This window comes from Anas platyrhynchos, chromosome 11, assembly GCF_047663525.1.
Source record: "Anas platyrhynchos isolate ZD024472 breed Pekin duck chromosome 11, IASCAAS_PekinDuck_T2T, whole genome shotgun sequence".
NCBI classification, from domain to species: Eukaryota; Metazoa; Chordata; class Aves; order Anseriformes; family Anatidae; genus Anas; species Anas platyrhynchos.
Window position 1 is genome coordinate 17,879,120 of NC_092597.1, and position 26,847 is coordinate 17,905,966.

Here is a 26,847-nt window from a genome sequence, read left to right on the forward strand (position 1 = left end):
ATGTAGGACTCAGTACAGTGTGAAGAGGAATATCTGTGAGAATCCTTGCTGAATCAGGCCTACAATTTCTAAATCATGTCATCAAATTCCATTACTAATCTGCAATATTTGTTCCCTGCCTATAGCCCTTAGAGAATGTCTTCCCTGTAAGAGATTGTCTCCATGGAAGATCTCCCACAAGAGAGCCCTCTGAATAATACCATCACTGACCTTTGTGCTCGGTCTGTTATCTCCTCATCCAGATCCAGCAGGAGCGCTGCCTGGTCCATCACCTTCTTGCTGCAGGGCAAGGATTTGAGATGCAGAATGAGCAGAGCAAGGCAAAACTTGCTTCCCATCTCCTCCAACTCTTGAGTTCCCAGCTGCAGGCCCTGGTGGAGAAAAGCAGGAAGGTTCATTGCTGAGTGTGCAAGTTGCAGGTGTTGGGAGACAGTCAGGTTTGTTTTGGAGGACAGCTCTTAGTGTTCTTCCTTCCATTCTGAATTAAGCATTCATTCACTTTTGCTATATTTTGCTATATTTCCCCTAAGCCATTCACAAATTCACTGACAGCATTTGGTCTACAGGAGCTATTCTAAAATAGACCTTATTTTACAAAAAGGGAAACAGAGGCAAATAGGTTAACCACCTAAACTACATTTGCAGAAGTCATCACTGTAAGAATTATACTCAGTCCCCAGGAGGATCTGACTGTAAATCCAGTTTTACAAATGATTAGGTCTCATTTTTTTCTCTCTGTAGAAAAAACCATCTCCCTAAGCAATGGGAAACAAATAGGCTTTATGACTGTAAATACTGGGCAGTGACAGAGATGGAAAAGGAAACTGGGAGAGAAGGAGGGAGGGAAGATCTTTAACAAGTTATGAATTGTTTTTTAAGAAAATCAATTGCAAAGTAATTGCAAACTAACAAACACCTCCAAGGAATTTCTCAGTCTATTAAAAGCTTATGTCTCTCTATCGGAGACAGGCTGAGACAAAGATGCACAAGCAGGGTTTGGATTACTAACATCATCTTTCCAAGGGGACTCCTCCAAGCTGTGGATCCTCACTTGGAAGACCCCTGATTACCAAGTCTGTGTGTGTTTTTTCACTAACTAACTCAAGATATAACAAACAAACAAAAAAGTAAGACATCAAAGGCCTGCATAGGAGTAATTCAATGTAATTACTGGTAGTTTCATGCAGGCAGCAAGATGGCGAGAGACCAAAAAAAACACAGATACACTGAAAAAAAACCTAAGAAACTGCAAAATCCCTCATCTGTGGCATTTAGTGACCACATCACATGTTGCTCCTTAATGCTATCACATCAGGGGTTGAATCAATTGCTGAACAATTGCTGCTTCTATCAGCCCCGTGCGCTTTTGCAGCACAAGCCATCTCTGCAGCCACCCATTTTCCGACGAGAGCTCCAATCCCATTTCCAAGATTGTTTCCTTAGCAACTGTCACAAGTCCATGCTCGCAGCCCTGGCCCTAGCCACAGGCACAGGGTGTGCTCCACACCAGCATGGCCTGTACCTGACTCTCTACTAGATATTTGTTAGTGGCCATCTTACGGGTAACAGAGCCCATATATTTTCCGGTAATCTATTACAGGGCTGAGCTCTGTCCTCCTGTTTGTTTTTGCTGTGTAACATCACTGCCTTTGTCAAGTTCTCCGGGATCTCAGCTGCTCTGCAGAGCTGTGAGATCGTTTCTGAGCCAACAACCTGCAGGTGGATGGAAGAAAGAAGAGATTTCTCACATTACTGCCTACAATTCTCTTGTAAGCTTTTTTGTACATTTTTGTTACAGACCACAAACTACTTGGACAGGGTGAAAACCACCACTTCAACTCTGGTAGGTCTGGCATGTGCAAATATCCAGCATGACAGAAGCCCTATCTGATAACAGATACATTTTCCTATAATAACTACACTGAAATTCTGCTTCCTTTCTGAGACCCTGCAAGCCAAGTGTGAATATGTTATTATAATGATGGACATGAACAAAATAATGCGGAGCTTGAACTTACACTGAGTGGTTGGACAGCTAGATAAGCACAAGACCTGCCTAGAAGAGCATGCAAACAATTGGGAAAACATAGCCTCAGTGCCAGGCAGGGCTGGAGGTCTCTGGCAAACGGACTTATGCTCTTGGGACAGTCTCCTAAATGTTTTTAATAACAGTAAGCAAATCTCTGACACCATTTCTTCTCTTACCCTAATCATCTTTTCTGCAAGCTTTGCCAAGCAAGATTCAGATACAATGAACTACAGCAATTATTAATAATGGTAAGAAAACAGAGAGAGAGGCTTATGGGAAGGAAGTGTCATTAATGCAAAACAATGAGAGTGCTTAGCAGCTCTGCATAGATTCCTAAATGTTTTATTATTTTACTTTAAGAGATAAGATATTTTAGTGTGACAGAGTTACAATTGGCAGGCAGAAGTGGTGACATTTCTGAGCAAAAAATGTCATTTCCACAGCAAAAGAGTTATTCTCTCAGGGGCAAAAAATACAAAGAACATCTTGCAGCTTTCCCTGGGGTGCATCTCAGGGTCCTGCTTCCAAGATCAAGGCAACACACTAAATACCTATCAATTCAGGTGATGCGAATTGTGTCTGTGCTAAAACTCAGCCTGTGGCTTTATGATTCCCTAGGGCTTTATTCAGGATATGAAGAGGCCTTAAGAAACTATGAGCAGAGAAATAATAATAATAAAACTATAATATACCTGAGAAACCTCAGACAGTAACTGCTCATGCACTGGAGTTAGCTGCTGTGCGATGGATCCATATTGCTTTGATAGCAAACAGCTCAGGAGTAACAGCTGGAGACCTCAGTTTGAAGATTACCAGTTAACACACCTTATTCACTTCCAACACAGGCAGACTTTTATCTTTTAATGCAGCTAACTTAGATAATTCCTCCCTCCTCAGCTCCCAGCAGAGGGCGGAGCTGGAGGTGCATAGCTTGACTACCGTTAAATCGAAGATGTTGACAGAGCTGACATATCAAACCGATGTTATTGACAGCATCTGCCAGCGATGCCAGGAGCACGTGTGCTGGTTAGGATTCAATCCCACTTGCATTGCTCAAAAGGGAAGCTTGGTCTCCAGGCATTTCCCTTGTAGCTCTGCAACACAGAGCTTTAAAACTGTTGAGCTTGTGCTCTCGACTCAGAGTTGTGAAAATATTCTACAAGAGATTAAGAGAGAAGAAAATAACAGTAGAGGTGGTGCACTTTGGTTTGGTTACGAAGCTGGAAGGAAGCACACCTCCATGGCAGTGAAGCTACTTTTTTTACACGCACGATATGATCTATTTGCCACTGTCATACAGGAGGAAGCTGCTGTGCCTGATGGCATGTCCTCTGCAGTGTCCTGCCAGTCTGCATTCTCGGTGACCCCATCTTTCTCCCTAGCACAATGCTTTATGGCTCTGTCCTCCTTTGGACACATCTATATGAGCTGTGGAGCATGCTGCGAAGTCTTCCAAGCCAGCAAAATCCAAGCAAATTCTGAAGCAGAAAATGCTGCACCAGAAAGCTGCAGACAAACTCATCAGTCACAATTAGTTTAGGCTCAGAGACACACTAACAAAGCTATCCTACTTTGATGATCAGCTCATATCTCTGCACAATTTCTGCTCCCTATTACATGAAAGAACCAGTCTGGATCAGCATCAGCTTGGTACATCACGCTCCACTGCGCAATACAAATGTGCCCAGTGGTCCCGTGGGCCCTCTCATGCAGTCTTTTGCAGGCATAACATTAAGGAATAACCAGTTAATTGTTTTCTGGCTATTATAAAGAATAATAGAGCTAAACAGTTTTTGCTAATCCTTTTTCACTTTTTCATACCACAGCAGACAGCATGGCAGGAGATGATGCCTATCAACAGTCCAAGATTTGGACATAGACACACATATATATTTATGTTTTATGGGAAGAAACAGATCCCTGAGATGAGCAACATGGCTAATCAAATGAATGAAATGGACACTTACTCTACTAGCTCTTGGTCCACTTCAACCAACATATATCTTGCCTTTTCTGCTAAAAGTGTCTTAGTATAGTGGCTGGGGCAGCAGGGGGCTCACCTGCATCTCCTAATTGACACTGACACAGTAATAGGAAACTGGGGAGGAGGGAGGAAAAAAAAAAAAGGCAGCTATTTATTCACATATCATTTGATCAGGATATCGAGAATACAAATTTTCCCACCCAAAGCTGATGAAATCATACTGGAAAAACAGTCCATTCATACTCAGCACTGTAGCATCAAATAAATATCCACAACTCAATGTTTCCAGTGTCTCTCAACTTCCCCTGAAAACACTTCACAGGCTAAAAGACAATGTGATGGAAAAACTTTATTATTCATTACTCATATGCTTTAAACAATCCCACAGCCAAAGGCAGCAATAGTTTCATAACACAGATATTGTTGAAGAAGGTGGAAGGACTCCAAAAGTTAAATTAGAAATTTCTCTCTCCACAAGGGTAACTAGAGCTGCAGCAAAACTGGAGTTGAAAGATATTTATAAACACAAGTAGACAAAAGATTTCAGAGCCATCAGTTGTTTCTTGCATTCGGAGAAAGGGGATCTTTGGCACTCGGCATGGTCACCTCTCCCACTTTTCGTCACCGTTCAATCCCTGGGGCAATGGCTTTTCCTTGTAAACTCCCTGCCAGTCAATATACACACACACACATGCAGAGTATTCTCTGCATCCTAATAGCTTTACACATGCACAATGGTTATGCCCTAAGGCTGGGTATAAATAAATTGACAGTCTGTTTTCCCACTAATTCCATCAGCGAGCTCTCCATCAGAATACTGATAGAAACCATTTGGAGGCCGCAGAGGATAAACCAGGCAGCTGAAAGAAACATTTGGTGCCTGGTGTCTGCAGCCTAAATTTTAGCTTGGACCAACCCTGAAAGGTACTGTCCTTTAAACCCCTGTGAACGAATATACAGAGATACACGCTGGGGAACTGGCTATTTCGACAACTAGGACAGGAGGGAATAAGCCAGGTTTTCTCATGCCCCAGAGAACCCTAAGCAGCAGGTATGGCATGCTAAACAGATGGAGTTGAGGGGATAGGAATTTGGGCCAAATGATTTCAAGGGGATTAAGCAAGCAGAAAAGGCTGAAGATCCGAGGGGGAAAAAAAATAAGCTAGCAGGAATTTCTAGAAAGAAAGATGAGAGGGGCTGGAGTTAGAGACAGAAGATAAAAGGATGGGAGAGATAAAAGGATGAGAAAGAGGGAGGGGTTGCTGAGGTCAGTGGATGCTGATACAGAGGAATGATAACAAGAGGAAAGCTAATGGAAACCTCCACCCCCACCTCACCCTTGGAGAGGTGTGCCTCACTCTGAGTGTTTGTTCTCATTATACCCAGCACTTGGGCTACACGGTGAGGAAACAAGGCCTAGCTTGCCTTGAAGCCTCTCTCAAAACTTTTGCTGAACTTGCCTGGGGTTTTGCATCAGCGGGGACTAAGCAATTTTATTATTTTCTGTACCCAAGAACATGCTACAGTTTTTATCATTCACCTGGACTCTTTCCCTGACTAAAGATATGGATGTTACAGGCAAGACTGCTCAAGGGATGGAGTGAAGCAGAGCAGAAGGGAGAAAGAGGCCTGACAGGCCTGCTTATGAGAGAAATGGGGATTTAGTAATCAGAAAAACTTCTGGTCAAGTTCTCCAGCAAAACAATTATTTTAATAAGGCGTTCTCCTTCGTGGAGAAAAGGGTTACTTGAACTTACTGTGGAGAAGAAGGCTACTTCTCCCTTCTTTCCTTATAACCGTGCTGACCTCTTTTTGTCATGCATTCCCATTTCCACCCCTTCCCTCACAGCATTCCCACAGCTGTCTCTTCCCTCCATCCCTCTCTCCCTTCCCAAATTCTCCTTCTCTGCTCTTTGCTTGGCGTCCTTCTCCCTTTATCTCCTCCCATGATCGACCCAATATTCAACATATGGTCAGCTGCGTCAGAGCCAAAGAAATTATATCAGCATTGCATTTGCCAACCCCAGATGACCACTTTACTTGGCTGCTTCATCCCCCACACTGCTGTCTCATCTTTTACGTCAACAGATGGAAAACTACCCAGGGCGTGCACAAGGCTGGATCTATCTTCCCAGCACCCTTCCCAAAGGACAGAACACGTATAAAGCAGTATTAGTTGGACAAGGAATGCTTCCTTGCCTGTTGGATGCTGTTACACCTGTTCTGCTTTGCTGTATGAGGCTGAAGACAGTGCAGGGGACCAGAAGGCCCAGTTTTCCCAAACAGCTTCTTGAGGAGCACTAGGGTTGACTATGCTTTTATGTGGTAACAGTTATGTTACCCTTAACTGTGAAGGGTAGACAAATAGGGAATAAAATTTAACAAAAAAAAAAAAAAAAAAAAAAAAGAAAGAAAAAAAGAGGATATTTTCCCCTATATAGACAAACCATATCGGAAAACATTATTCTCTGCAGACTTCTTGCTTTCCAAAAAAGTTGAGTATTACAGTGGTTTTCTGTCTTATTCATTACCATGGAACGTGCTTGCTAGGGAACTGCTTTTAGGCTTTGGATGGACCTGGAGCAGCATTAACAGATCATCCCTCTCTTTGCTGAGCAATCTTTCACCTCTTCCCACAGTGTCTTTTCAAACATAACCAAAGAGGCTGAGTGAATGACACGGCAGGCCAGTTTGGAGGAGTCTGCACTGTTTCTCAGTAGCTGGATCAGGTGTATCTGAAGCTATTATCTAAGGACCGCAGCCTGTTCTAGGGAGAAGTCTGTCCACACAATCCGATCTAAATGGTTACCTGTACATTGTTTCTGCACAAGTCTCACATTACTGACCAGCCAATAATGCAACCAGAATAGGCAGGGGGAAGATAAGCACCTATGGAAACGAAGGTCCAGAAGGTAAGTGTTTGCTACTAGAGATAAGAAAAGCAATAGGCACTGCCAATGTTTGTGCTTTTTTTGTTTGTTTGTTTTTAATAAAAATTATTATTAATATAAATATTAAATAAATAAATAATAATAATAATTCCTAAAAGAAAACAAAAACTTCAGGATGCTTAAGGAATAGTACCAGGGAAACTGGTCAAGGTCATGTAGTGATTCTTGGGGAGTGTGAGGAAAGGGAGCTACCTTATACTGGTGACAATCAAGTGCTTTATTCAAGAAAGCACCTTTCTTTACAATAATCTTGCTATTTGCAACAAGTTATGATGTGTTACCCCATCTGATGGTACCTTGGAAATTCACCTGTAGTCTGTCCATGAGTGTCTCTCACATGCATGCCTTCTACTGCTATGTGAACACTGTGGATTCTGGAACAAGGCACAGACAGGTACCTGAGGTATCTGAGATTAAATGGGAGGTAGACCTCTAAGTATGTCTGAGAATCTGTGTCAAATGAATTAGCTTTTAAAAGCAGTCTGGGAAAGCAAGAAGGTACATTTTTCAAGTCCTAAATTGGCAGTCTAACCCCTGGATCACTTTTCCTTTCTCTCTACTTCCACATAGAGGTCTGCCTATATAAATAATTCCAGCATACAGAAAAGTGACCAGACTCTAGGCCCACCCAAGCCTTCTTTTCAGCTCTGAATTTACCCCGTTTGGCCATGAAATAACTTCCTAATCCTGGCTGGTGATCACCACATGCCTTGGAACAAAAGGATTTATGATCCTTATAAATTTATTCTGGCTAATGTAAATGCAGATGCTATTCATAAACTGTCTAACCTGTTTTAAAAATTCTTACTATGGTATTTGTCTCCATAATGCCTTCCACTACTGGGTTCTCCAGGTTAATTATGCATTACATAAAGAAGTAATTGTTGCATCTTAATTACATGCAATGCTCTCATATTCTTTTAATATATTACACAACACCTTCTTATTTTCCTGCATGGCTTTAAAGTAGAGTAAGATTTCAAGTAGCAATACTGGGAACTTCCAAAGTATTTTTTATCTTAAAATTCACCGTGCTATAAATTGCAATGGAGGAAACCTTAAAGTCTTTCCCTCTCACCCTGCTACAATACGTGCTACTCTCCCCACCTCAGAGGTGATGAAAATATGTATTGACCAAAATGATACAAGACTAGTGTGCTTTTTCTTCCCCATCCAAAATCAGACCCCAGGGTCATAGTACCGCTTTTGCACCAACGTGGGGATTAAGGCACTAAAGTGCATTTCGTGAGAAGCCAGCACAGCACGACGCAGACATTGCCCCAACCTCTCCAGCCTGATAACTCTGCCCAAATTATCTCCAGTGCTCTGCTCCCGTGCTAGCGCATTACAGACGCAAGCAGACCAGCCAAGCTGCGTGGTGGCTTGGCAGCAATGCTACGTGGAGGAGAACCTGCTGGGGTGGGGAGCCTGCTTCCTGCTGCTGCCAAATATCCCCAGCACTGCGAAGCCTCTCCCCAGCGTGGTGCTCGGTGTTACTTCTGCACGCTGCTGTGCTCTCTGCACCGCAACGTTTTATTCCGTCCCTCCCTAACTCGATAGCTCAAGTATCCCTAATACTTTCCCATACCGAAGCTGCCTTCCAGGCCACTAAGCACTTTCATGTGCTCTCTCTAGCTCCCCCTTCATCACTGCTTTGTCTCTTACAAAGGAAATGACCCATAACAAACACAGTACTCCACAGGAGGTACTACCATTCATGTCCAGAGGAATATTATAGCATCTTCCTAGCCCCCCTCTTTCTTCACACATGCAGGCATCTTATTCACATTTTTTTCTTTATTGCTGCTGCTGCACATAGCACAGACATCTTTATCAAGCTGTCTTTGTAATAGCTACTTATGTTTTCTTGAATGGTTAGAGCTAATTCAGAGTCCAACCATGTGTCTAAATGCTTAAAACTATTCCTTCAAACATGCTTTACCCTGCCACGGTCTATGTTTCATCTTCCACTCCATCTACGGTCTTTTGGTCCTCTTTCCCACTGTATAATTCATACCAGTTGCAAACAATAAATATTATCTTACTGTCCTCCTTGCCTTTCAGTCATTAAAAATATAAATATAGACCAATTCAGAGAGAGGTAACTGGAATCAACTTACTATCAATTTCTTTCCATCCCAATTATGCTAATGGTATCACATCTATTTTTTTCAGCTCTTAACTAAGTTTTGACTACACAAATGCTCCTTTTGTGCACTTCACAGCCCCAAATTTTATTTTTTATTTTTCAGGAAGCTCCCTTCTTGTTTGTTCTGACCCATATGGGATGTCCCTTAATCCAACCTGCACAAGCATGAGTCTTGGCAAATGTGAAACATTATATTCCATTTCTTCTTCATCCTCCAATCCCCTATACATCCCCCCCAAAAAATGCACGTATCAAGGCACAATTAACTCAGTCATTGCATTTCCCTATCCCTGAGTTACTCCAGTGCCTGTGGTTCTTTTATTGGTGGTTCTCAGCCTCTAGAATAACTTTTTAAACACAAGGAACGATAATTAGCACCTTGCTAATCATGCTTTAGATATATGCTTTCTAGTCTGCTGGCCATTTTTAATTATTTCTTTTTAAGTAGTTCAATTTCTTTGTTCCTTAGATCCTTTACAAGTCTTGCAGGAATAAAACCTGAGCTACTGAGCTTCACCTGATTCTGAGTTACAGCTTTGACAGAACATAAAGTAACACCAACAGAAATCATACAAGCGTTGTCTTCTTGTATACACCAGCCAGCACGGTCCCACAGCATTCTGCTCTGTTCCCATCCTGGCAGCCTACCAGCTCTGTCAATGTACTTGTGGCTCCAGGACAGCACAAATAGCTCCACAATGCATCCAAATCTCAGCCTACACAACTTCTTATTACTCCAGTGCTGAGGATCCCATATTTATTTCCAGAGTTTTTTTTGATTATGCTTTGAGGCATACTTTATTTATTTATTTTCAAGCATGCTTTTGACAGATGCAAGACTGTTCTCCCCAGAATCTCTCATTTTCTCCATGTCCTTTTTCCAATGGTGCCAGAGCACAGCTTCTACTTGGTGGCAGTTCCCCTGCCTGGACAACATCATGTGCCACACGCCAGATTGCACAGTGCAATCATCACGTGCCCATGTTTACAGATTAGCCTGAGACCCTCTGTGTGTCAGACTCCTTAAAAAAACTTACTTTAAACACCTCTCTTCACATAAGGATCCAGAGGTAAGAGGCAGAGAGCCATCTACCGCTCTGTGCCTTCCTCTCCCATTTCAACTCTAATTACTCTAACCTTCTGTGTTCTGTGTGCCCATCCCCTTTTGCTGATACAACTGAAGAGCTATCTGAGACTTTCGTCCTAAATTATAAATGACTCCCCATGCTAATTTCTTTCTTTTTAATATCACAAATTCTCTTTGGTCATCTTTAGTAAACCATCAAAGCTGGCCTCCAACTATCACTCCCTACAACCTCGGGATCGGTGATGGGAAACAACTATGATTCTACAATTTATTGTATTAGCACTTCTGAAACAACAAACGAGTCATTGATTTTCCATGCCAAAGGCACATGGGAAAGCATAAAAAGCATCTATGCCCAGTTCAGATCAGAGAGGAAAGAGACACTGCGTAGGAGAGGACTTCCCCCAGCCTGGCAACTCTTTGAAGCTAAAGGATGGGAGTACAAGCAAGGAGTTTTTTTGGCTGTTTTCTTACAGGTGTCAGCATAATTATTCTGACACAGGACCCTTCTTGCTGCTTGTCACATTAATAGAAGAATGCGCAATAACAGTGAAAATCTGACCATTTTTTTTCCTCTCTCTTTCTTTTGAACACCGTCCTAGCCACCCAGAGCTAGCTGATAATTCTGAGGGTAAATCAGGCAGAAGTACTGCAGAACGCTCTTTAATGTCTGCCTTGATTTAATATAGATTCATGTAACAAACATATAATGCAATAGTGCCACATAAAGAGTTAAAGAATACATGAGAAAGTTATGTCACGGAAAGATTTTACCAAAAGGCCTAAGGGATAAGACACTGATCATATTATTGGGAGGCTGGGTTAGGAGGGACATCGTGTGAAGTCGTGGGAACGCGGACTGCACAGTCAGAAATCAAAAATCAAAAACCAGCTGCCATCAACTGCTAACGTGGGTTCACAGGTCTGCAGAGTCCAAAGGCTCACTTTATTGCCAACTCACACGTCCACTGATGGATGATGAATATTTTAGCCATCTTTTTGGCTAGAAATATGATTATTAAAAGGAAAAAATTTGGAGATCAAAGCTCTCCTCTGAAGATTCTCTACTGCATATTCTACTTTATCACAGGAGAGATGAACCCATGATGTTTGCCCACAAGGAACTGACCAGCAGCATGCACATGAGCTTAGACATTTGGATTTCTTTACCAAGGACGAATATCAGTTAGACACAAACTTCTACAAACCACCTATAAGCTTTTTCTCTTTTATAATCCCACCAGCAAAGGCTCAGTTTAACATCTCCACTTACTGTGCTTTTGGAGAGAAAGAGAAAAATAAATCAGGTCTTTGAAGGCTGTAAGGAACAGACTGAAGAAAGGGAGACAAGATCAGAGAGACAGAACTAGGGTGAGGGGGAGGCAGCTGTCTCTAGCAAGTGGGATAACTGATGTGACTCACACAAAAGCAGCTTATGTTTCCTCTTGTTCTCTAGTGGATATTTCCACTTTGGCTTTTTCAGAGATGGAGACCAGACGGAAGCAAATGCATAGCAGCTTCCTAAAGCATTGGGTAAAAAAAACATGGAGGCCTTGCAAGAGTAAACTACATGTCTCCAAGACTTTGTGGACCTACTGATTATTCAAGGCAAAGGAGGCAAACCTTCATCAGCAGAGAAGATGCTGACTCCAGATTACATATTATTTTTTTTAAGACTTCTCATTTTGCAGCCCTACTACCTGGGAAAATTTGCATAAGAATAAACTGGCTCTTTCTTAGGAGACCTTTTCAACTTGCTTTTGTGATCCCTACTGAAAATGATAATCCTCTGTTTGTGACACTGCAATCATTTCTACTACAATCAAGAGTTCTGTCCAAAAAGAGGATTACTGTCTCAGTTTCGGGAAGTATACGGACTTCAGACAAAAAAAAAAAAAAAAAGCAGCCAGTTTCCAAGCAAATGACCTTGGTAACAGAGAACAAAAGAAGAAAAAAATATATATATATAAAAAACACTACATATGATCAGATCTGACACTTCTAAGAGGCATCTGATACTCTCCATGTTCATAAAAACTGATGTTTCCTATATACATTTGCACAATGGAGCTGCAAAAATTAGCTACAAACACTTATCTTTGCTATGCTACCCCAACATTCATTCAGATTTTTCCTTAGACAATGTTTTAAAACTAAACATCAGAGACACATATACAGAAAACCTAGTACACTGCACAACTCCATCCTTTCAGCAGTGTCCTGTGAGGAGAAGCATCACTGCACATGGTGCTGAATGCCAAACAACTGGTTTAAACCATTGCCTCTGGCAGCTGCTCTGAAATCTAAAGAACAAACAGTTTTAAAAAAAGTCTTTGTTTTGCCTTTTTTTTTTTTTTTTCCACTGCATTATGGTAATACACTTTAATCTCTGATGCATATTAAACTGACAGTGTTAAAAATCTGTCAAAGGAAAAATAAACGATATAGGAAAATGATGATGTAAGACAGGACAGTAAACATTCTGCAATTGTGTAATCTGCCAAAATTCACTCTAAAATTGGCCTGGGAAAGAGAATAAGAGTATTGTGCTCTCAGAACAGCTTTAGGGAATGTTCCCAACTCAAGCAGAAAACAATACCTGACTGAGACACGGATGTAATCACGAAGGAATGGAAAACACAACACACCAGAACAAAGAGCTGAATAGGAGACAAGGAGAGATTTTCTTCATTTCTTTGATTTCCCACTGGGTAGGTACCTGGAGGGAATCTTCCCTCATGTTCATCCACAGAAGGCTTGGTTCACTGCGCTTCCCCACACAAATTCACTCACTTTGCCTTCTGCTGCATCTTTCTCTGATGCCTCTGATGGTGATCCCTAATAGATCCTGGACAATCTCTGTATTCAAAAGTGATTGTCCCAAAACAATGAGGTCCAGGGCCGTATCAGTCACCAAATCCAAACTACCAGCACCTCCCTTCCTCGGTCACAGTCAGCCACTCAGCCTTTCAGCAGGATTCACCCAGAGAACAAAGACTTTGTGATATTTTCTAGCATTGACCTTGTACTTCTCTCTATATAAAGAAAGCTATAGGAAAGCAGTATCAAATGTAACTCTTGCCTTCAGTCAATTCTACTCAGTATGTCCCTGGTAATTCAAGTAATCACATATCACTCCTCAAGTCACTAATCAAGGGATAAGTCTGCTCTTGGGATCCAGTGCAGGGTCATTTAACTAGGCAGGGGACTTCTCTGAAAGGGCTGAAGGGCTTCACCACCTGCAAGGGTGAAGGACAGGATCCCAAGGACAGAACCAGGCATACAGCTGGTCAAGAGGAGGGGGTGCAGAGAGAAGCATATTTTCCATATAGGTCTTTCCATTAGTTCTCTCAGAACTAAGTCAGAGAAAAATGAAGAAAACAAGGGATGAGGCCAAATTATATTTGCTGAAGAGGAGTTACAGAGATTAGTGTAGTAATTAATCAAGACAACCATGTCAGCAAGGGTCTGACCTTTATTCTTGCCCTAGTAACAGTTTTGTCCCTGGTGACTTTCGGCTTGCATGCTAAAGCGATTTAGATACATCCCTCAATTAATCGCAGGATACCCCCTGGGGGATAGGAGAGCAGCTCTGCAAGCTGCAATCAGGGATGCTGAATCAGAGGAGGAGTGACCAAGTCAAGGGCACCTAGTGAAGGGCATGGGCAGAGCTGGAGAGCCTACAATTCTCTTTACCTCTCACACTTCACGTCTCACTGCTAGAAACAAAATTGTTTGAAGATATTAATTAAAAATTTTGCCACACCTGTTTTTTGTTTTTTAGCCATAGAATAACAAGAATTAAAGATTAAATAATAAAAAAAAAAAAAGCAATATAAGACTATCATAAGAAGAACTTCTGTTAGTTGTTGTTGTTTTGTTTTGTTTTTCTGTAATAAACAACACCACCACATCAGACTCACTCAAACAAAATGACAGGTAGCAGTAGAGAGCAGGACAGCAGTTCAATCTTCAGTTATGCCCTGCTTATTCCCTTCCACCTGAGACAAAATCCTTCCCTCAGGTAGATCCATCCCCATACTCCACAGAGCCTCAAATCCCTAACTCAATGTCTGTCATGCAGCAGGATCACTTTCAGTTGAGTACCAGCAAGCCTCTGAGCACCACTCTCACTCTGACAAAGCCCTGCAGGTCACAGATTCATAGATTCATAGAATCATCATGGTTGGAAAAGACCTTGCAGCTGGACAGCTGAACACAAGGTGGCCAGGGAGCTCCTGCTATGCCCCCACAGCAGGGACAGACGGGATGGAATCTGGACAGGCTCAGAAAGACAACATACAACCAGTCTTTCAGACAATAGTAGGACTAAAAAGCCACATGAGTTCAGGAAAGTGGTGATGCTCAAGGATGGCAACAGATGGAAACAACTTTGGAAGGTGTCTACTTCTATCTGAATAACTTTTACTACAGCAAATGAGAACCTGAATCTGTTTTTGTCTCCCAAGCAAAAGGAACAAACATTTTTGTTCATGAAGCCTGGCCTTAACAAGAGTCAGAAGAGACTGTCAGTGGTTTGTTAGAATTAGACTTTCTGACAGGATCTTAGCTAGTTAAGAAAGAACAGAAGCCTTGGATTTATAGCTTAGGTTATAAAACTCGGATGAAGAGCTAACATACTTATTGAGTACACCCAGCTGGGTCTGAGGTTTGCAAACACTTGAATGAATAATTCCCAAATCTCCTGCCCAACGCAGACAGGGTCTAGTATAAAGTCTGGAATAGATTTTGTAGGGTTTATTTTAAACAGCTGTTCCACAGTTCTGATCTGGAACAGAGATGGAGACAACCCAGGCCTGATGCTCTCTGGTGGTGAACTGAATCAGGCTTTCAGGGCCCTCAGTGCACCAGCAGCCTGCAATGGCCCTCCTGGGGCGTCCGCTCACACTCTCTGCCCTTGGGGCCAGAAGCCTCATTTCAGCTCAGGGCTATGCTGTAAATATGTTCACCTCCAGCTCCAACTGTGTTGCCTCCACACTTATACACAGCCCATCAGTCTGGGCTCTGACCCACAGGCTGATCTCCCAGCTTCACCTCGCCACCATGGACCTGCCAAGTGGCTGCCAGGCTGTGTCTGACGCTGGTGAACAACACTGGACCTAATCCTGACTGACTTTTGTTCCCACCTTGACTTTGGACCTGCTTTATCACCGCAGTCTTGCCTAATGACTCAGGCTCCCAGTTGAAGCCCAGTATCCTCAGAGGCCTGGTCCGTTTATCTTGGGGCTAGTGGGAGCAGGCCTTATCTGGCAGCAGAGACATCTGCTTCATCTCCATTTCTCCCATTGCCATCACTGACTTTCATTCTTTGTCTCAGAAGAGGCAACCTAAATAGTCCAACTCAACCTCATCTGAGCAACAGTGGAGATGATATAGTGTGGACAAGAAACACCGGCCCTCAAGCTGTCACTAGCTGAGCTGAACCTGTCTGTCCCTTCCACTTCAGCTCCACAGTCCCTTGGCATTCAGTCCTGATGCTGGGGAAATCTCAGTCAAGAAAGGTCAAGATGTTGATGGGGATAGTGCACACACTATCCTTCTCCAATGCTCCTCAATATAGAGGTTACAACATCCTAAATCCCAGCTAGATTGAGACCAGCTTCACTGCGCTGTTTTATGCTTACTTGACTGACACCTTCCTGTCCATAGATAACTAACACGTATCACCTCTCGACCATCGTGTTTGAATTTGGCCAAAAAGCTTTCCAGAACAAATAAACCTTTTAACTTTAGGTGCCAAGTTCATTTTTGCTGAAGCCAACAGAGCTACCTCACACTAGAATCCAGCTACAAAAATAGATCCCTTTTCCTTAGTTATTGTTGGCAAACATCGGTTCAAGTGAGAAAAGCTATTTCTGGGCTTTTATTGGCAAGTCGTATGTTCAGAGACTAAAAGGAGGAACTGGCTGCTAGTGGAAAAAATGTTAGACATGACTTTCAAGAAACGTCAGTGTCTGCCAACCTCTTATGCCCATTTCTCTGGGGGAAAAAAAAAAAAAAAAAAAAAAGGCTTTATTAACCGTTATTACCAGAGGTTGCATCTATGCAGGTCAGTGAGAGAAAAAGGCACATATAGAAAATTCACTGTTTCAGACTGACAATTAGCTGTATGGTCAATGCCACAGATGCCCTCATATACTCATTTCACATACGCTTCTCCTTTCACAAGGAAAATCCCCTGGTTCTTAATCACAAAATGACTGCTAAACATGAATGTGTTGGAGTTTCTAGAACAGTTTTGAACAACGCCTTATCTCCTATTTGGGAACCCCAATGTGCACTTCTCATAAGATACGTTCATAGATCTCCACATACACCTGACTGGAGAGGTACAGGGACACATTTCTAAGATTGTAGTACCATAACAAACAGGATCCATCCATAAACATGCAATGTTCATCTGACATACCAGCACACATTTGCACACCTGAAGATCGGAGAGAACGTGTCGGGCTAGCTCCCACATCCACATGCACGTATCCACATTCTGTCATAGTTATATTATAGTCTTCCACAGTTCCTAGTTTGCACACAAATATTCACTGGGTATTTAAAAAGCAAAACAAAAACCCCATCAATACGAACATTCACCTAATGTGTGATTCAAGCAAGTACAAGCAGGCAACTAAGTGGGAACACACAGAGATTCATATCTGCTTCTCTTCTAAACTGCGTGCATGGTCTTCAGGCGTTTATTAACACCATGCTAATTATCTCTAGCAATTAGTGTTATAAACAGCAAAACAGAAGAATACTGATCTTGGCCTTTATAAGTGAATTCATTACACCCAGTAATACCAGTCACCCACAATAAATACAACGGGATAGCACAGAACTGTTTTTCTATTTCTGAGGCATTTGCTTCTGAGTAACATGGATTTATTCAGCAACGAGCTAGGAAACAACACAATAAAAATGACTAAATGGAAACATAAAAATTAGGGCCTTTTACACGGAGCCAAGCCAGGCAGTACTGTTACTGAGACTCATAATAAAAATCAAAAATGATTGGCAAATGATTTGAGAAAAATATACCCTGTTCTTTTCCACTTCTTGTCAGCAAGCAACAGATTATGCACGCTATCGTCATGCATAGCCATTACCCTGAGCTGTGTTTTCTGTGACTCAGGGACACTAATTCTGCCTATGCCTCTCCACTGGTCTAGTATTGAACTGGAAAATGCAACAGGTCCCAAACTCAGCAGGCCCAGTTCCACCACTTGTGAGTTTCCCCTAAAGTCACTCCAAAGTCCCTAATTTGGACGTCAGTCTTAAGCAAAAGAATTGAAATACAATTATTCAACTACTGAAAACACTAAAAGCCAGCTCTGATTGGAAATCTCTTCCCATTTTGTTCTGTCCAACTTTGGAGTCTCTCTTTTACATCCAAAATCTGCTAAGGATTATGTACAATGAGGAAAGACAAAGTTTAAACTCTGTCCCTACAGGCTCTTTTAGCAGGTCTGTAAAAGCTGTGGGTGCATCCTTTCACAAGGGCAAATCATTCATTCATAGGCAAATATTAAGCGTGAGAGGCAGGTTACAAGTTGCACGTGGAATTATCCTCTCCATGTACGCTGCAGCTGGTTTTCCCTCCCAATGGGATGTAAATTCTACACAGGCTGAGTTCTCTCTATATAACAAATAACTTTGTGCTGTTGCAAACAGAAGTGCCAATGTGCCACAAAGGAATGAAAGGTCTTAAGGGTTTCTCTCCACTCCCCCTGCATCCCTCTTCCTCTTATAGTCAAGCGTATAAATATGAGATGTAGCTGGGAGTTGTGCCCAGCCTCTGTAGCGCTGACACAGAAATAATACATATAAAATACTTCTGGTTGCCTTGGAAGGGTTCTGGCTGTCTTAAAGAGGTCTTCAATTACTGATTTTGCCTTTTTGGAAGCTTTTTAGGTTTAAATTCCAGATGAGGACTTAACAAGATCTCATGTTCAATTCAGTTTATCATAGCTGTATGCTCTCAAGTGAAATCAGTGAACTGACTGAAAAGAGTAGGGTACTTGATGAAGTGCCTTGGGAATTGAAATATCTGTTATTAAATGTACATGAAATAAATCTCTCTTCAAAATTTTACCCTTGCTTATTCCAACCAGTCAGGATCTTGAGCACTGCCAACCTGACCTGAAATGCCATCTGAACTGTACTTACATATTCTGAGCAAGCCTAGAAGTGCCACATGCTTCTCATTTGTGGAATATGCGAGCAGATAATAAGCCAAATCAGTACCACAATAAAATTGATCCCTCGTTGGGGAAGACCCCAAAGAAAAGCGTTGAAATTCAAGGAGAACATGCTGTGTTCCTTTCAATCTTTTGATAAAGACTGGATGAACAGTAACGAGAAAACATTATAAGTAACTAGGCATTGCTCCTTGCTCTACAATGTAGTAAGCAACAGCAGCTTAAAGGAGCACTACTGATAGGCATGGTCTGTTTTATCTTGCTTTCTGCCACCTTAGCACCCCTCGTGTCACTGAAGGTATCACTGAACTCACCTGCACAGTATGAGGAGGCTGCCCTCCAGTTCTGGTCCCATCTCAGCTAGAAGAGATGGGACAGGGCCCTGGAAGGCATCGATCTCCTCTGCATGCAGTAGCACATAGGAGAGCAGCCACATAGTCACAAATGCCAGTGCTGTCCTTCAGCAGGCTTCATTGCAATCCTGTACACCACACTCCATACTTCCACTCTAATTAGATACAAATGCAAAGGAACTGAAAGACAGATTTCCCACCTAGCTTTGCATTTATTAAAAGGTCACCAAGGAAGTGTAATTTTTTCCTGTGAACACAGATATAAGAATTGAAAGAAAACTGACCTTCATCATTGCTATATACATTTTCTTTTCAGTCTTCATTTAGAAATGAGGTCCCTTTCCCCTTCACAAGGTACTCCAGATTCCCACATGCGCTATGCAATAAAGATTTAGCAAAAAAGCTGAGGATTATGCATCCCTTCCTTTTTTCCCCTTCCACTAGCAACTCTGAAATAGTGTCACACAACAGCAAAATGCTGCCCTTTCCAAAATCACTTGAGCTGTATGTAGCCCGATACAGACCCACCAGGAGCCCCATGTGCTACTACACATACATGCACAAAATACATGCACTCATGTATTTGAAGCAGTAAATACTCATGGCAGTTAGACACATTTCATGTTCTGCCTATAAAAAGTGATGAACGTACACACACACACACCCTTGCACACAACTTCCAAGTAGAACATATAAACACATCCTCAGCGTGCATACAAACATGCATCTAGCTACAGCATACATAAATCCACTTGAAAAGCACAATTATGTACACCCCATTACTCACTGTAAGTAACACACCGTCATCACTTGCATGCTCGTGCCTGGACTCAAACACACACCCTTCCTGACCCCCACCTCTATGAATGCAAGAAGCCTGGGAATCAATAACCACTTACAGCCCTTCAATCCAACACTGTCAACTTTGTTGTCCCCTGTTTATAGTGACAGACAAGCAAACTAAAGATAGGGAACATCAGCATGCAGAGGAGAAGTGGACACTGTGTCAGCATAAGCGGCAGACAGAAGCTGCTGAATTCAGTAGAGGCTGTTCTTGCCTCCTGCAACCAAGAGCAGAGCTGCCACTGTCCCAGAAACTTTCTGCTTTATTCCCAGGACATCGATGCAACCAGGCAGAACAAAACAGGGCAATAACCATGAACTATTTCCCCGAAACAACATAATTGTACATAGGAAGATTCAGAAAAAAATCCAATTCTTATCTGTTTCCTAAGTCTGAGCAATGATCTTGTCCACATAAAGATGTGCAATGTGCTTGGTGTAACACCAAAACAACTTGATATCATACCCTGCAGAGAAGACAGCATGAAACTAAATATACTTCAGACACAGCAGGCTGTCTTTAAAATTGTCAGGTTGCTCTGTTGACCTTTTAAAGTATATGAGCATACAAATGAAATACATCTGAGAGCGGTCAATAGCTCTGCCAATGAATTTCAACCAACCTTGCAGCATCTGGAATAACCAAAAAGCTGTCGGTATTCCCGAAGTCTGACATGAGCTCTTATCATATACCTTCATCACAGCCTCCTCTGCCCAACTAGCATCTGAACATCCCAAAGCTACTCAGTCTCAGCCCACGACACGGCCTCATTCTCACAGACCTGAGTTTCTCACTATGTCTATATTCAGAACTCTCAATTCTGCATTATGAACACGTTTCACTATGCTAGGCCCGAATCTCTCCTGGGCAGAAAATGGCATTAATATAAATATAATTATGGTTGTTTAATAAATGTATGATGTCTGCTGATCTATCTCGTTAAATTAACCACAGGAGTGAATTTTGTATTAGTCGTGACAAGGCCCATTTTCAAAGCTGACATTTAATATCACTTAGCCGTACAAATCATACTTTAGGGTTCACAAATCAAAGGATTTGGTGAGTATCTGTGAGAGTACCAAATACACGAAACCAGAGAAGCAGTTTTGGTAGCCAGCTGCAGGTATCCAGTCTATGCAATACATTTATCTAGAGCTGATGAACCAGGAGAAATTCAAGCCATTTCAGTGCACGTGGAGGTTGATGGAGGTGCACTTGACTTGGAAAAAATGTCAACCCTTTGACCCCCAGAAGCCCTTCCAATCACCAGACATACCGGCTTTATCAGAAAAGTGACCTTTCTGTCACTCTTTTGGAGCCAGCCTGAGCTGTTTTCAGATCCCTTTTATTTCATTCTCCCTCACTGGAAAAGACAAAAGGGCTGCTCTTAAAAGGTCACCATGAAAATGGTGTCCAGCTGCCTACCACAAAATCCATACGTGCCATCAGGCTGCAGGGAACATAAAAGCTGTCACAGAGCACAGTCATTGCTTTCATTTTTGGTGGAAGGCAGTAGCACTGGCTACGGTGCTGACTTCAGGTGCCTGTTCCCCTGGGTGCAGGTCAGCTGAAGGTTGTGAGCAAGGCGCTGTGTTATTCAGATGCGTTTATGCTGCATTGCAGGCCTGTCTCCCTTCTTGCCCATCACTGCCAACTGGTGGAGCATGCACGCTCTGGGCCATCACAACATCATTCTGTAGCCTGTTCTCCCCAGCTCACATGACAGCCAGATCCAATACTATTACTTTTCAAGCCTGGGAATGAAAAAAAATACATACATGAAAAGCAATAAAAAATGGAATGAAGGTAGAATACAATGGAAAAAGTGAGTGGCAGAGGAAACACCTTCAGAAGTGCTAGACTCCTCCTCAATTGTTTTTATATAGAGTTAGCATTTCAAATCTAATAATCTCCTCGCTCAACTTTCAATTATCTCACAACATAAAATCATTTTATAAACTACCAGCTTCCCCTCCAAACGAGAACAAGTCTCTGCACCTGCAATCTGCTGACCATTCGCTTTTACAGGAATGACTACAAAAAGAATACCTTCCACTGAAATACAACCTGCTGTTCTGCCAATGTGGGAAAAAAAAATAAATCAATATATATTTATAATTATACTTTATAAAATAAAAAAGTAATAGCCAGCAGGAATAAACTACTGCAAAATGGACAAAGTTTCAGAGACTTTTATTTCTGATTGTACTTAGCTGTACTTCTCTTTCAAACTCATTTGCAATATCTTCCTCAACTCATTAAAAATAATCTTTTTCATTGTTGCATTGTACGAATCTCTGATTCAATTTTCTTGTGAAGTTCATTCATTATTTCCAGCACCCCCAAAGGAAACTTTCTGCTTTATTCCCGAAGCCAAGAAGAGGTGGGAGAAACAGTAAAAGATCTGGTTAGGAATGTTTTGGGAAAACTGTTGCTGTTGATTTATTTTTTTGTTTATGTGAGACAAAACTTCCTTGTTGGAACATAGCAGGTTTGAAGTGACTTTCCTCAGAAAAAGCTGCTCAGGTCTTGGGTGACATTTCTGATCAGACCTCCCAAGAAAGATAGCCTTTCCAGCTCATCTCTTCTCTTCCCTATGAACAATTCAATATGAGTTGGAGCAGTGTTTTAGAACAAGGCTGTTGCATCTTAGGCCAGTACTTTTGCTGCCAAGTTATAGAATTAGCCTCTTTCTGGCTTAAGGAGAAGCAGATAGAACAAATTGAATAGATGCCTTAGAGATGCCAATCTATGGAAGACACAAAGGGTCGTGAAAATAAAGTGTGTGAAAAGGAAGTGTGTTCAACCTGCACCTGGACCAGTGAGCTAACAAATCCCAGAGTTAGAAGTGAAATGGGGAATGATAATCAGTTTTTAGCATTACTGTTATTGAGAACCCCCAGACTATAACATACCATAATCTTTGGAAAGACCAACAATGTTATAGGTGAAAGGAGAAGCACCTCTAACAACAAAAAGGTACTTCTTTATTAAATGCATCTGTTTAACAATGTTATAAATGCAATAATTCCCACAACAGTGCTCTACAGCTTATTCACTACTTACTGTATCAAACGCTTTCCTATTGTCCTTAACATTGACTACCATGTTTTTTACCTATGATATTATCATAATATCTATTATATGATATAATATATATGAGCTTATCATATTTATTTATGATTTTACAGTGGCTGGTATCTGTTTTTCAATGTTTTGTTGTTTTTGAAAAAAATATCTATGCTGTTATTCCTCAGAAGATCATTTTCGTCAGCCATGTTTAGGTAAATAGCATCTACTGTAGCTTACTCATTACATTCAGAAATACTAGTAAACAATTAGCACTAGCAAACAAGAAACAGACTGAAAGAACAGAAATCTGTCTCACTATAATCAATCTATCATGTAGATTTTTCATCAGCATTATGATTCATTGTCCTCAATACTCTAATGATTACCTTCTCTTTGCTACTAAACCAGGATGGGTTTTAACTGATTGTCCTCAATTCTTGATTAAAATTGTGTCATTTTTTGAATATGTAACAAAATCCCTTTAAAAGGACACAATTTTTATTCATAATGCTTCTGCCTTTTTGCTTCTCTTGCAGTCTATTTTATTTGTAATACTTCCTCAGCTCTGGAAAATCAGCCCTTATTAAAGAAAAAATCTACATGAACACACGTTAATAGGAATGCTGTCCTCTGCCCATATTAAATGTAATTGGGTCATGATCACTGGTGTCTAGGTAACCACAAACTCCCACACCAAAGATTAATTCATCCTTTCCTATTATAATGTAGTCCAAAATAGAGTTACACTGCATACAACATCCTTTGTGTTAGAAAATAATCATCTGCAGTCTTTAGAATCTGTGATAGTATTTGTGCTGCCTGTGTGAAATCTCAGGTATATATCACCCAAACGGAAGTCCCTAACTCCGTGTTTACTTTTTGTGTAGTGAATACAACTACTTATAGGGTAATTCACCTCATTTTATAGTTGTGTTCAGTGGGGCCAAGCAGGCTCCTTTGCTAGAATTTGTCAGCATAGCTGCAATATATAGTAAGGAATTGGATCATTAGTAAATGTAGATATAACAGACAGCCATTCTGCCCCACCCAAGCCACATATACTCACTATCCTTTTCTCCCTCCCAAACCAGACAGACCTATAGGTAGAGATTCTCAAATTCCAAAAATGTACTTTTCCTATCAGGTTTCAGCACAAACAATTACACTGAACTTCATCAACAAGATCTTTTGGTTGATGTTGCTCATTATTAGCCACTACGATGGCAAATACTAGCAAGCAGACATCTGAGAAATGCATTTCTTCTGCACTTTTTCTCATATTTGTCCAATCTTTTTATAACAAGCTATTTGAGCTCTCTTTTTTGCTACTTTAGTATTATTTATTTTTTGCTTCATGGAAGATCAGTTCTCTTCCCCTGAAGCTCATTGGTCCCCTATGGCCACTGGAAAGCAACTCATTTTTTTCTCCAAAAAACTGTCTTCTGCTTCACGTCATTTATGCAACCAATGATTACCTTTCCATCTTTCCTGTCTTCTCTCAACGACAGCTTTAAAAGGCTTTCTGATAAATATCATCAAGATTTGCCTTGTCACCAAGAACTGTGAGGTATGCTGACACACCATTCCACTTGTTTCCCCACAATGTGTCTCCACGTGTCATATCCAAACTTGTATTTGTATCTTGCTCTTTTGTTTTAAAAAGAAAATGCACCGTCCCATTGCACTTTTCTTTACTTCCCTGTCCTCTCTTCCTAAGTGGAGCTCACTTACGATAATTACTCATCTGAAAATACATCAGTGGTTTCTTGTTTCACTTCAGAAGGCATTAAGGATGTCTTCACAATTCTCTATACTCTTGAAGCTGTCTTACTGAGTATCTGAGAGAAAAATACTACAAAACATCAGTATTGAATGTCCCCAAATTCTCTTTCTTCTCTTGGCTATGAGTAACCAACAACTTTTTTGATTTCAACTATCTTCAGCTTCCTCATGTCTGCTGCTTCCTCACTTAGAGTATGCATTCAAATAATTTCTGAATTGTCACTGATATCTGCATTTCCATGGGTTGTACCCTGTGCTGAAGTTTCTCTTTCCAGACCAGGTATCTTCACTTGTAGATCTCAGCAGCACATGCACCAAAAATTTCTTCCTTAGACAAAAATTAGAATCACAGCATTTGCAGATCACAGCAATTTTTTTTCTTCATCATTCATATGCAGTATACAATCGTGAGTCTCACCTAAATACAAACCGTAAAACTAAAAATTCTCACTAAAACTATCCTGGCAAGGCATATCGACTTTTCTGTCTTGCAGATTATCCAGCATAAGCATACCCTTACTCTACAAGTTTATTGCATATAGAAGCACGTATTTCTGCTCTGTTATTCAGAATTAAAGTATTTGCAATTCAGTTTGCCTTAATTTACTTTGGAAATTAGTTAAGCCAAATTTAATTAAGGCCACCTTAATTCTGCTTCAGAATGTTGACATGTGGCTTAATATGGTTTAGCACAGGACTTTCCACTTGCACCTTTAGCTAAATCAGAACTACTTTCCAGCATGTTCTGATACAGACAAACTATTATAGAATTCAGCCTGCTTTAATTATTAAAAAAAATTGAAAGGTGACTTGGTTGTATTGTATAAGTATCTTTAAGACAGTAAATTGGAAGTTATTAAAGATCTCTCTAAACTAGCCGAGAAAAATCAAGAGTGAAGCTGAAAACAGCATAGATGAATTCAAATTAGAATAAGGCACTAATATTTAATGGCTACTGACCCTGGAACAAAATACCATGGGACCAGATGGATTTCCAATCATATGATGCCCTCAAATCCAGTCTGATTTTTTTTCTACACAAAATCTACTTACACAAACACAAGTTATTGGGCTTTGTACAAAGCTGCCTGGGTGAAGCCCAAAGGCTTATGCTGTCTAAGAGGTCAAACCAGAAGAGCTAACGATCCCTCCTGGCCATTAAACTCCATGAATATGTTATTAAGGTACTCTTTTCAGTGCCTAATGCCTATCCCAACAATCGCAGCCTTCCCTGCTATAGGTGAGGCTGAGTCCAGACATAGCAGACAAGAGCAGGAGATCCCCCTTTGCTCTGAATTTGACAATGAATAATTTGTAGTGTCTTCAGTCCAGACTCCAGACTTCTGAGTCCTGTTTCATATGACCCCATGTGCATATCTCATACACGTGCAGTGCAGCACACTGCCCTCTCTGCCTCAGATTTGGGATCCCCTACAACTTCCTTCCAGTGTCTGAAGTCTCAGAAAGGGAGTGAGGTTCTGGAGCTGTGTTTTGTACAACAGACACTACTACCATGCTCAAGGAGCTGTGCTGGAAGCAGAATCTCAAGGAGTGGGCTCATGCAATGCTCACCTTCACTGGCTGGAAGTCCAGATCCTACCCAAGGACAAACCTGCCAGATGGCACACTCTGCAGACATGCCTGTATTATTTATGATGTTTAGAGGGACAGGCAAAGGCACATATACTGTGATTTAAATAAAAAGAAATGGCAGTACTCTTAACAGTGAGGGTATAATTAACAGTGAGGGTATAATTTAGTACTTATAATGCAGGGGAATAACAGTTGGTCCTGGTATGTTCAGGAATTTGAAAAAAGTGTTGTGGTAGAAAGGAAAAAGAGAGGAAAGATAACATTTTTAGTCTGAGAGTTTAGTACACATGAAAAAATAAATCTGGATTGGGAACATAAAGAAAGCAACCAAAGAGACAAGAACTGGATGACAAGGAGAATGCACTTACAGATTTCAAGGTTGGAGAAAAGAAGTGGATTATCTAATTTGATTTTTTTTTTTTTTTTTTTTTTTGACAAGACCAGTGGACTTGGGTGTAGATAATAAAGGAAAGAAGACAGCAGTGGACATGGTCAGAGCAGACAGATGAAAGACTAGGAACTACTGCAGCTGTGGGAAGTGAATCTTACAAGGATACAGGAACCAGCAAAGGGACAGAATGGAGAAAGAAGGGAGAGCAGATTTCAATATATAGTTTATATTTAATATTGGATAACAAACACATATTATAGGCATCAACTAGTGGAATTCACTGCTGCAGGAAATCCCATCTGGGAAAGGATTATGAAAGAGGATAGAAAAGTGCCATAATTTCACAGAGAAAGTCGCTCATTATTTCAAGGTTGTGGAAATGATAATCAGGCCTCA

At 41.2% G+C, this 26,847-nt stretch overlaps 1 protein-coding gene across 6 annotated transcripts in view; it reads right to left on the reverse strand.

Moving 5' to 3' along the window:
- The window catches only part of AGBL1 (AGBL carboxypeptidase 1), a 447,272-nt gene that overhangs the window by 239,135 nt on the left and 181,290 nt on the right, over nucleotides 1-26,847 (reverse strand). For 5 of the 6 annotated variants that reach the window (XR_011811890.1, XM_072043264.1, XM_038185147.2 and 2 more), the window contains one exon: nucleotides 211-371. Coding sequence is in view for 5 of the 6 variants with exons in the window: in XM_072043264.1 (XP_071899365.1) it covers nucleotides 211-371 (161 nt within the window). In the remaining variant the exon portion in view is untranslated. Of the gene's footprint in view, nucleotides 1-210; nucleotides 372-20,574; nucleotides 21,368-26,847 lie in introns of those variants that run through there. The other variant, XM_038185148.2, reaches the window with a different exon arrangement.